At 43.7% G+C, this 12082-nt stretch overlaps 1 protein-coding gene across 1 annotated transcript in view; it reads left to right on the top strand.

Moving 5' to 3' along the window:
• Nucleotides 1-2233: 2233 nt before the first annotated feature.
• Nucleotides 2234-12082, top strand: part of LOC137375708 (polycystin-2-like protein 1) — a 36266-nt gene continuing 26417 nt past the window's right edge. Inside the window, exons 1-3 of the mRNA XM_068043093.1 lie at nucleotides 2234-2276; nucleotides 4151-4237; nucleotides 10625-10755. Of these exons, the coding sequence (XP_067899194.1) occupies nucleotides 2234-2276; nucleotides 4151-4237; nucleotides 10625-10755 (261 nt within the window). The remainder of the gene's footprint in view (nucleotides 2277-4150; nucleotides 4238-10624; nucleotides 10756-12082) is intronic.

The following is a 12082-nucleotide window of genomic DNA, read 5'->3' as shown; positions in this document are numbered from 1 at the left end:
AACAAGGATGAGAATTTTAAAATTGAGGCATTGCTTAACCAGGAACCAATGTAGGTCAGTGAACACAGGGGTGTTGGGTGAATGGGACTCGTTGCAAGTAAGATCTGCGCAGCTGAGTTTTTGGATGACCTCAAGTTTAAAGAAGGTAGAATGTGGGAGGTCGGCCAGAAGTGCGTTGGAATAGTCAAGTCTAGAGGTAACAGAGGTTTGAATGAGGGTTTTAGCAGCAGATGAGCTGAGAAGGGTTGGAGTTGGGTGACGTTAACAGAGGTGGCAATCGGAGGTCTTAGTGATGGCGCAGATATGTGGTTGGAAGCTCATCTCAGGGTCAAATGTGATACCAAGGTTGTAAACAGTCTGGTTCAGCCTTAGACACTTGCCAGGGAGAACGATTGAGTCTGTGGCGAGGGACCGAAGACAATGGTTTCCCTCTTCCCAATATTTAGTTGGAGGAAATTTCTGCTTAGTCAGTACTGGATGTCAGATAAGCAATCTGATAATTTAGCAACAGTGAAGGGATGAGAGGTGGCAGTGAGGTAAAGCTGGGTGTTGTCAGCATACACATTGGAAAGCTTTCTTAGAGTAATACAGGCCCTTTGGCCCACCAAGTCTGTGCCAACCAACAACCACCCATTTATACTAATCCTACATTAATCCCATATTCCCTACCACATCCCCACCATTCTCCTACCACCTACATACACTAGGGGCAATTTACAATGGCCAGCTGGAGCACCTGGCACAAACCCACATGGTTACAGGGAAAACTTGCAAACTCCACACAGGCAGTACCCAGAACTGAACCTGGGTCACTGGAGCTGTGAGGTTGCAGTGCGCTACTGTGCTGCATTTCAAATGATGTTGCCAAGGGGCAGAGATCCTTGGGGGACACCTGAGGTAATGGCATGGGAGTGGGAAGACGTTACAGATGATTAGAAGGATTAGGATTTAAATTGAAATTAAAAGGATTTGATACGCAATTGTTACTATAATAAAAACATAAACATTTCCCGTCCTTAGTATGTTTATTCTATTTGGCGGATAATTTTGATATTTAAGCAGCAATATCCCCATCTCGCCTGCAAATATTAATACTGTAGTTGGATTTTTAAGCGTGTATTATTTGCAGGGAATAGGCATTCAGCGATTTGTTGCCGCATGCTGTGTGATGGTTGCAGCTATTCCCCAGTCCCGCACTGGAAGAATTCCAGATAGAACCCAAACTCAGAACCCTGGTTTAAACCGTTGACAGCTGAATAAACGTTAACCGCATCTGCAAATGTACCGAGCGCAAGAGCTGAGTGGTTCAGGACCCCGGAGTGATCGATTACACTGAAGACGACCTCAACCTCCGAGCTGTGACTAATGGCGAAACACTTATTCAGGGTATTGACCTCTAAACTCCCCAAAAAGAACTGGGGCAGAAAAGGCAAGGATTCCACACAGGAGCTGTTATTAATCTTTCAATAGACCTTTTAAACTATGCTTAATGGAAATTTAAACCACAAAAGTCGTTATTGTTATTCTTTAACTGCCGCCAATCTCTCTTTTCTTGGCTTGCATCCATTTTCTTAATGTCTTGTTTGCAAAAGCCTTCAGCTATTTACTATGTTAAAAAGTATTCCATAAATGCAAGTTGTTATCTGTCGGGACACTGTCTCCAAGAAAAAAAAATCACTCCTTTTCTGGGGGTTTGTGGTAGAATGAATTGATTTAAAGAGCCAGGGGAGTTTAAACAGTTTAAGAGGGTAGATTGGGGGAGAAAACACTAGGAATGGGAGCAGATGGCCATGGATAGAGTTGAAGAGCTTACAGCCCAGGAGCCATCTTCCCTCTATATCTTCCCAACTCCCCCTCCACCCCTCCCCCTCGCATCCCCTCCTCCCACCGGCATCATCCTACACCTGTATAGGGGCCCTAACAACCCCACTGCCTTGTGGGCGTCTCAGGAGACACCAAGGCTAAGGGAGTAAACCCTAACAGATAATCCGGAGCGGAACCCCGTAGGCGGTCATGTGTCACCTTTGGCATGTTTCCGGCAGTTCCTGCAGCCATACCGGTGCCAAACCTCGTGCTCTGCACTCCTTTGGACCCCACCAGAAAGGCCGAGAGGGGGGTTTTGACGACTGGGCAACTCTCAACCTCCATAAATTCGCCCAGGCATGCGCCATGGAGAGGTCACTCCATAGTTGCCTCACAGCGACTGTGGTAGAATGGACATATGACATAAATCATGTCAACACATGATCCGTTCATTTGCACGAGATGTCATTATGGTAAAAATGACAATTCTTCTGCCTTATTTAAAGCAAACCATTTTCCATGAACACAGTGCCCCTATTTAAATGACTTCTTTGAGTGAATTTCTTTTATACACCAAGGTGAAAAATGCTACTATTGGGGAATGAACACTATTCTATTGCATCTAGTGCATTCAGTTCAGCAGCAAAAATGTATATTTATATCGTGCCTTTAACCTAGAACAACACCCCGTGGCATTTAGTAGGAAAAAATGGTGCAGAGCCAAAAGGAGGAGATGTTAGGAGTGATCAACAAAGAGGAGGGTCTGCAACGGGAAATTCCAGAGTGTGAGGCATAAGAGATTGTAATGGAATAAAGAGTTCAGGGTGTTGCAGAACTAAACATGTTTGCAAATAGGGAGGGGTGAGATCATGAAGGGATTTAAACACAAATATGAGATTTTTTAATGAGATGTTTTGGAAGAGTGGAAGCCCATATAGATAAGCAAGGACAGAGAGATAGGTGAACAGGATTTAGTGTTAGAATAGGGACAGCAGAGTTTTTGATAAGCTTAAGTTTACAGAGGATGGAGCATGGAAGGCTAGCCAGGAGAGCATTGGAATAGTTGAGTCTTGAGGTGAAAAAGGCTTGGATGAGAATTTCAGCAGTAGATGGGCTGAAATAATGGCAGAGTTGGGTGATATTGCAGAGTTGGAAGTAGGCAGTTTTCATGATGGAGAAGATAGAAGGTTGGAAGTTTAGCTCGGAGTCGAATAGGATCTTGAGGCTACAAGGCAGTGGGGTGGGGATTGGGATGGAATAGATGGAAAGAGTTTCTGAAATCAACCTGAAACTTCAACTATTCTCTCTCCACACTTGCTGCTGACCCATTCAGTATTTCCAGCATTTTGTGTTTTTATTTTAGTCTGCACTGGTGTTTACACTCACACAAGTGTCTTCCCAGTCTATCTACCTCATCTCAGCCTTTCAGCATATCTTTCTATTCCCTTTTTCTCATGTACTCATCTAATTTCCTTTTGAAAGCATCCAAGTTATTTGCCTCAACCACTTCCTGTGCTAGTAAATGCCATATTCAAACCACTCTCTGAGTAAAGAAATTTCTCCATATTTTCCTATTGGATATAATAGTAACTATTCGTACTTATACCCCTAGTTTTGGATTCTCCCACAAGTGGAAACATTCCCTCCACATCTACCCTGTCCAACCCATTCATAATTTTAAAGATCTCTATCAGATCATCTCTAAGTCTTCTCTTTTCTAAAGATAAAAGCCACAACCTGTTCAATCTTTCCCAATAGCCATAATCTTTTAGTTATAGTACCATCCTTATAAATTGTTTTGTACTTTCTCCAGTGCTTCTGTCCTTTTTATAGCATGGAGACATGTGCAGAGTACTCAAAGTACAGCCTGACCAGGGTCATTTATAGGTTTAACATAACTACACTCATTTCGAATTCTATACCCCTGGAAGTAAATCACAGTGCCGTTTTAGCATGTTCAATTGCTTTGCTGACCGCTGATGCTGCTTTTAATGATTGTTCACCTGTGTCCCTCGATCCCTTTGCTCCTCTACTCCATTCCTTTTTTTAAATTTTCTAATCTGTAGATTATTTCTTTTTTCCCCATATAGGACCTTTAGAGCAAACAGACAAAAAAAGAGATTTGTGTGAAATCAGGCAGACTGGATTCAAACCCATGACTCAAAAGTGAAGTCATGTCTCGCCGTTGCACCATCCATTAAGTATTTCTTGACCATATGGTACAAAGTTTTGGACAGAGGTTGAGGGCTCATTGCAGTTCAGTTGTTTCTTTCACAATATACATAATATTCTAATTCAATAAAATAGTTTAACAAAATGGAATAGATTTTTTCTCATCTCCCATCAGATGAAGTTCAAAACAAGGACTTAAGAATGAAATCTGCCCTGCGAGAGTTTTTAATCTATTTAGTTTTTCTGTTCGATCTATCCATATGTAAGTATCAAAACACATTCCATATTCTCTAATGTAATGTATATATTCTGGTTCGGGCTAGATTGTATGAGATTTCAAACAGTTTGATGGTTTATATGATTAGGTAAGATATATACAGGTTGATAATGTGATGATTGATGTCCGTAACGTAGTTGTGAATTGAATACTAGTGCCCTGTATCATTGAATACTCGTGCCCCGCATCATTGGGCACTGAGGCCTGCTCAACACCTCCTCCATGTAGGGCTGGATTTTATGCTGGAGGCAGGGCTCCTGGCTCTGGGCCAAAAAGGTCGGGGAACCATGCCTCTGTCTTTTTGTGCCCCCTGGAGCAATCCTCCAGTCTCTTTGATACAAAGTTTAAAGGGATAGGGATTCCGCCTCCAAGAGCTGTCAGCCAATCAGAGAACCAGCAGCTCAGCAGAATAGAGGTAGGTGAGGCGGGGCCCCAGCAGGGGAGATGTTCGTTCAGACCAATGGAGGAGGGTCCTAGGGGGTAAAGTCATTACAGTGGGGGCCCTCCGTCATTGGCCAATCCCGCCCCTAGGAAGATTGCTGGCCGATGGGAAGGTGATGGGCCCCCCGTCCCACCACCCACCCCCCACCACCACCTGTCACGATTCTCCGTGCACCCCCACCCCCCCACCCCGCCTCGGGGTAGCCTGTAAAATCCTGGTCGTAATGTGCCATAATATGATCACGAAGTGCCTGTAGCACTAGCAACCTATGCATGCAATGTGTGATAGGCTCATTAAGACTCTATATTAGAACATTACAGCGCAGTACAGGCCCTTCAGCCCTCGATGTTGCGCCGACCTGTGAAACCATCTGACCTACACTATTCCATTTTCATCCATATGTCTATCCAATGACCACTTAAATTCCCTTATAGTTGGCGAGTCTACTACTGTTGCAGGCAGGGCGTTCCATGCCCCTACTACTCTCTGAGTAAAGAAACTACCTCTAACATCTGTCCTATATCTATCACCCCTCAACTTAAAGCTATGTCCCCTCGTGTTTGCCATCACCATCCGAGGAAAAGGACTCTCACTATCCACCCTATCTAACCCTCTGATTATCTTATATGTCTCTATTAAGTCACCTCTCCTCCTCCTTCTCTCCAACGAAAACAACCTCAAGTCCCTCAGCCTTTCCTCGTAAGGCCTTCCCTCCATACCAGGCAACATCCTAGTAAATCTCCTCTGCACCCTTTCCAAAGCTTCCACATCCTTCCTATAATGCGGTGACCAGAACTGCACGCAATACTCCTAGGTGCGGTCTCACCAGAGTTTTGTACAGCTGCAGCATGACCTCATGTTTCCGAAACTCGATCCCCCTACTAATAAAAGCTAACACACCATATGCCTTCTTAACAGCCCTATTAACCTGGGTAGCAACTTTCAGGGATTTATGTACCTGGACACCAAGATCTCTCTGTTCATCTACACGACCAAGAATCTTCCCATTAGCCCAGTACTCTGCATTCCTGTTACTCCTTCCAAAGTGAATCACCTCACACTTTTCCGCATTAAACTCCATTTGCCATCTCTCAGCCCAGCTCTGCAGCCTATCTATGTCCCTCTGTACCCTACAACATCCTTCGGCACTATCCACAACTCCACCGACCTTCGTGTCATCCGCAAATTTACTAACCCACCCTTCTACACCCTCTTCCAGGTCATTTATAAAAATGACAAACAGCAGTGGCCCTAAAACAGATCCTTGCGGTACACCACTAGTAACTAAACTCCAGGATGAACATTTGCCATCAACCACCACCCTCTGTCTTCTTTCAGCTAGCCAATTTCTGATCCAAAGCTCTAAATCACCTTCAACCCCATACTTCCGTATTTTCTGCAATAGCCTACCATGGGGATCCTTATCAAACGCCTTACTGAAATCCATATACACCACATCCACTGCTTTACCCTCATCCACCTGTTTGGTCACCTTCTCGAAAAACTCAATAAGGTTTGTGAGGCACGACCTACCCTTCACAAAACCGTGCTGACTATCGCTAATGAACTTATTCTTTTCAAGATGATTATAAATCCTGTCTCTTATAACCTTTTCCAACATTTTACCCTCAGCCGAAGTAAGGCTCACAGGTTTATAATTACCAGGGCTGTCTCTACTCCCCTTCTTGAACAAGGGGACAACATTTGCTATCCTCCAGTCTTCCGGCACTATTCCTGTCGACAATGACGACATAAAGATCAAGGACAAAGGCTCTGCAATCTCCTCCCTGGCTTCCCAGAGAATCCTAGGATAAATCCCATCTGGCCCAGGGGACTTATCTATTTTCACACTTTCCAAAATTGCTAACACCTCCTCCTTGTGAACCTCAATCCCATCTAGCCTAGTAGCCTGAATCTCAGTATTCTCCTCGACAACATTTTCTTTCTCTACTGTAAATACTGACGAAAAATATTCATTTAACACTTCCCCTATCTCCTCTGATTCCACACACAACTTCCCACTACTATCCTTGATTGGCCCTAATCTAACTCTAGTCATTCTTTTATTCCTGATATACCTATAGAAAGCCTTAGGGTTTTCCTTGATCCTATCCGCCAATGACTTCTCGTGTCCTCTCCTTGCTCTTCTTAGCTCTCCCTTTAGATCCTTCCTGGCTAGCTTGTAACTCTCAAGCGCCCTAACTGAGCCTTCACGTCTCATCCTAACATAAGCCTTCTTCTTCCTTTTGACTAACTTCTTTAGTAAACCACGGCTCCCTCGCTCGACAACTTCCTCCCTGCCTGATAGGTACATACTTATCAAGGACACGCAGTAGCTGCTCCTTGAATAAGCTCCACATTTCGATTGTGCCCATCCCCTGCAGTTTCCTTCCCCATCCTACGCATCCTAAATCTTGCCTAATCGCATCATAATTTCCTTTCCCCCAGCTATAATTCTTGCCCTGCGGTTTTACCTGTCCCTGCCCATCGCTAAGGTAAACCTAACCGAATTGTGATCACTATCACCAAAGTGCTCACCTACATCTAAATCTAACACCTGGCCGGGTTCATTACCCAGTACCAAATCCAATGTGGCATCGCCCCTGGTTGGCCTGTCTACATACTGTGTCAGAAAACCCTCCTGCACACACTGGACAAAAACTGACCCATCTAAAGTACTCGAACTATAGTATTTCCAGTCAATATTTGGAAAGTTAAAGTCCCCCATAACAACTACCCTGTTACTCTCGCCCCTGTCGAGAATCATCTTCGCTATCCTTTCCTCTACATCTCTGGAACTATTCGGAGGTCTATAGAAGACTCCCAACAGGGTGATCTCTCCTCTCCTGTTTCTAACCTCGGCCCATACTACCTCAGTAGACGAGTCCTCAAACGTCCTTTCTGCCACTGTAATACTCTCCTTGATTAACAATGCCACACCCCCTCCTCTTTTACCATCTTCTCTGTTCTTACTGAAACATCTAAATCCCGGAACCTGCAACATCCATTCCTGCCCCTGCTCTACCCATGTCTCCGAAATGGCCACTACATCGAGATCCCAGGTACCAACCCATGCTGCAAGCTCACCCACCTTATTCCGGATGCTCCTGGCGTTGAAGTAGACACACTTTAAACCAAGTTCTTGCTTGCCAGTGCCCTCTTGTGTCCTTGTAACCTTATCCCTGACCTCACTACTCTCAACATCCTGTACACTGGAACTACAATTTAGGTTCCCATTCCCCTGCTGAATTAGTTTAAACCCCCCCCCGAAGAGCACTAGCAAATCTCCCCTCCAGGATATTGGTACCCCTCTGGTTCAGGTGAAGACCATCCTGTTTGTAGAGGTCCCACCTACCCCAGAAAGAGCCCCAATTATCCAGGAAACCAAAACCCTCCCTCCTACACCATCCCTGCAGCCACGTGTTCAACTCCTCTCTCTCCCTATTCCTCGCTTCGCTATCACGTGGCACGGGCAACAACCCAGAGATAACAACTCTGTTTGTTCTCGCTCTAAGCTTCCACCCTAGCTCCCTGAATTTCTGCCTTAAATCCCCATCTCTCTTTCTACCTATGTCATTGGTGCCTATGTGGACCACGACTTGGGGCTGCTCCCCCTCCCCCTTAAGGATCCCAAAAACACGATCCGAGACATCACGAACCCTGGCACCTGGGAGGCAACACACCAACCGTGAGTCTCTCTCGTTCCCACAGAACCTCCTATCTGTTCCCCTAACTATGGAGTCCCCAATGACTAATGCTCTGCTCCTCTTCCCCCTTCCCTTCTGAGCAACAGGGACAGACTCTGTGCCAGAGACCTGTACCCCATTGCTTACCCCTGGTAAGTCGTCCCCCGCAACAGTATCCAAAACGGTATACCTGTTGTTGAGGGAAACGGCCACAGGGGATCCCTGCACTGCCTGCTGGTTCCCTCTCCTTCCCCTGACGGTAACCCATCTACCTACTTCTTTTACCTGAGGTGTGACTACCTCCCCATAACTCCTCTCAATAACCCCCTCCGCCTCCCGAATGATCCGAAGTTCATCCAGCTCCAGCTCCAGTTCCCTAACGCGGTTCTCGAGGAGCTGGAGTTGGGTGCACTTCCCGCAGATGCAGTCAGCAGGGACACTCTTGGCGACCCTTACCTCCCACATTCTGCAGGAGGAACATACAACTGCCTTAACCTCCATTCCCACTATTCTAAATTCCCAACAAATCTACTGAAAAACCCCCCAAAAAAAGTCAAAACTTGTTAGCTTAGCAATCCGACGGACAGAACTTTTTAAATAAAAAGCTTACCTTATCAGCACACCAGAGTCCTTTTTTTTGGTTAGAGGAGGAGGGTGGGTGGGAGACACTACACGTGTAGTGTCTCGGGTACAGCCACCGCCCAAATATATAGTTTTCACTTACCCAGCAGTCCCCTGGTCCTCCGAAAACAAAAGGGAATTAACTTTTCACTTACACTGAAATTGACCTCCCAGCTGTAAGTTCGCTCCGTACCTCTAGTCTAAGGATCTGAAGGGCAGTCCAAATGCTCAGGGCCCATATAAAACCGGCACTGCAGTGGAGCCCCTTTTCTTTAGTTAGGACTTTATTCTTAAACAGTAGACGTTTTAAAAGAAGAGTGTTAGCCAGTAGTTGCTGTGTTCAGTTCAACCTATTTCACTGCTTTGTTACTGCTCAGCCAGAACTAAAAACTTATTGTGAGCTTCTTAAGGTGAAGCTCTATAGGAGTTATGAGTATTCCAGAGAAGTATGAGAAATTCAAGACCTTAAGTGATCAATTAGAACCTGTCCTTACTCAACCGCCATTTTTAGACCCCATACCTAGACCTGTCCAAAGAAATCTATACGCGTTGACTGATTCACCAATGAGATGTCCCAGAACAGAGCACAATCCTGCAGCCAGACCTGGAACTATCTTCATGATGGATCCGTCAGTGGCTGTCAAGGAAACTGCTGTGTTTATTTATATGTTGCTAGGTCTTTACAAGCACCAACGGAAGATATCCATCAAATTTCACAACCTGCAATGTCGAGTTTTCTCATGCCCCTGCCATTCAATTGATCTGTTTTCCTACGGAGACAGCAGCAATATGAGTGTTCCTTGCAATTTTACTAGGCTGCAGTGTCTGCCATCTACCAGGCATCTCGTCCCCTTTAAATCCATTCTTAGTTCTTGTGGTGCTGCAGTGGAACTTTCCTCAGGTCAATGGCAGGCTCCCACACATCTGTGCAAATCCCTTCAGGAGCCCAGCAAGCATTGAAAATGACTCCCAGTGCAGGAAAATTGGTCGGGGGTCAGATTTGGATGATGTGGGGACAAAGTCTTGCCCTATTGGAACTCTGCCCCAAAATGGGTTAGGAGTGCTCCATCACTGAAAGCCATAAGAACGAGGTAAGCACTTTTTTTTATTAACGTTATTTTAAGCAGATTTGAATCATTTTTAAGTTTTGATATTTGTAGTGTTTTTTGAAATATCCTTAGGATTTTTAAAATGTTATTTAAGTATTTAAATGACTTGGCAGGCAAATGAGTGCTAAAAGCACACAAATGTCATTATCAAAGGTAAGGATGCCAGATCACTCCCACTAACTATGGATTCAATCCTTATGCTGTTATCAAGTAAAGCAGCAAAAAAACTGAAGTAAAATCTATAAATAAAATGCATAAAGTGAGGAAATGCGCTCTCATAATTACCATCGTAATGTTTGATGCAGAAATTAGCTGAAGTTCGAATTTCAAAGAAGGCAGAGTGCCTTAAGACAAAGATACTATTGTGTAGATTTTGCAGTATGTGAGTCACATGACAGGATAGAAAGCATTACTAATTTTTGCTCCTTACATTAGAGTATGGGAATTCACTGTCTGGTATGCATGCCATTATTGATGATGTCTGATACAACTTCACAGTTTCTTTCTTTTGCAGTGACCTTTGGAATGGTAAATTCCAACATGTATTTCTTCACCAAAGTTATGTCTAACCTCTTCCTAGAAACCACCTCTTTTGTCAATGGCATAAACTTCAAGTCGATAAACAGCATAGTGGATTTCTGGGAGGTATCAAGAAGTCTCTTAAACAAAATACATGCTCTGACCATGGTCTTTTAATAGTGCATTAATAACTGAAACAACAGTAACTTTTGATTATTTTAGTTGAGAAAAGCAGATTTGCTTTAAGCAGAAGGTAAGCCTTAGAGGAGCACTTATTGATCAAAGTACTCATCGATGATATAGAAAAAAATTCAAATTTTTTAATACTTTTGTAAAACTTTAAATTGTATTAGCTGCATGGAAATGCTTGAATCCGATCTCCACCACGCCCCTACCATCCAGTGTCAGCATCAAGAGTGTGCTCATGTACCTGAGTTGTTCCATGTGAAACAGCAGAGGCCCTTCAGACTGTCATGAGGAGATTCTTAAGAGCTGCAGGACCCTGGGAAACTATATAAGGGCATTTGGGATACAGAGTATCCAGTCTATAGCGTCATTTCCTTCAGTTAGTGATTCCAGCAGCATTCAAGCTGGTTTCAAGTCCTGCCTCTGCTGTCTCCTATCAAAGTAAACTGGAGTAGATGAAGACACTACTTAGGAGCAGCAGCTGCAGAGTGGTATATCAAGGTTGCAGATCCAGCTTGAGGATGTTCATGTGTATGATAAAATATTTTTACAAAACTTAAAAAGAAGCTCTGGTATACTGTATATTTTTCTTCTGTAAAATAGAAAGTAGCTTGAACACAAAGTACTCCCCCTAAACTTAGCTACTCTAAGTAATCTTCCAGGTCAGAATTTCTTTTACAAAAATCAACAAAAGTAGAATGCAACTAAAAATATTGTTTCATTTTTAAGTTAGAAAGTTTTGCAAAATGCAAATTCGATAATTTTTAATGAAACATACCCGAGTACACCCACCATATTATAATTTTTAGTTATGCTGGCACCAAATGTCAAAATGTCATTGGTGCCCAAATAGTGATTGTGCAGTTATAATACATCAAGACATAAATGGACTCAACGGCCCATTTTTGTCGTTTATCTACTTTCCTAATTTTAATTCCACTCCAAATAGACTCAATGGAAAACATCAATAACATCAGCAGTTTGTTTTGTCTTATGTGTTACTTATACAGCTGAAAAGAACAACTTAGAGGCAATGCCTCTGCATTTCATAGTTGTAGTGTAGTTGTAGTGTCTTGTATCTCTCAAAATGCTTCATTTATGAATTACTTTGGAGTGTGGTGGCTGTTGTAGGGGAAGATATAGCCAAGTGCCTAAATTGGTTCAGAAACCTGTATACACTAATGGTCATAACGAACATTAGTTTCACACCCTGCAAAAGGAGATTTTTAAAATCAAAGTGACTCCTGACAATGCAGCCAAGCGCCAA

This window comes from Heterodontus francisci, chromosome 12 (assembly GCF_036365525.1).
Source record: "Heterodontus francisci isolate sHetFra1 chromosome 12, sHetFra1.hap1, whole genome shotgun sequence".
Classification (NCBI taxonomy): domain Eukaryota; kingdom Metazoa; phylum Chordata; class Chondrichthyes; order Heterodontiformes; family Heterodontidae; genus Heterodontus; species Heterodontus francisci.
Note: the sequence above shows the minus strand (reverse complement) of the source record. Positions and strands in the feature narration are given on the sequence as shown.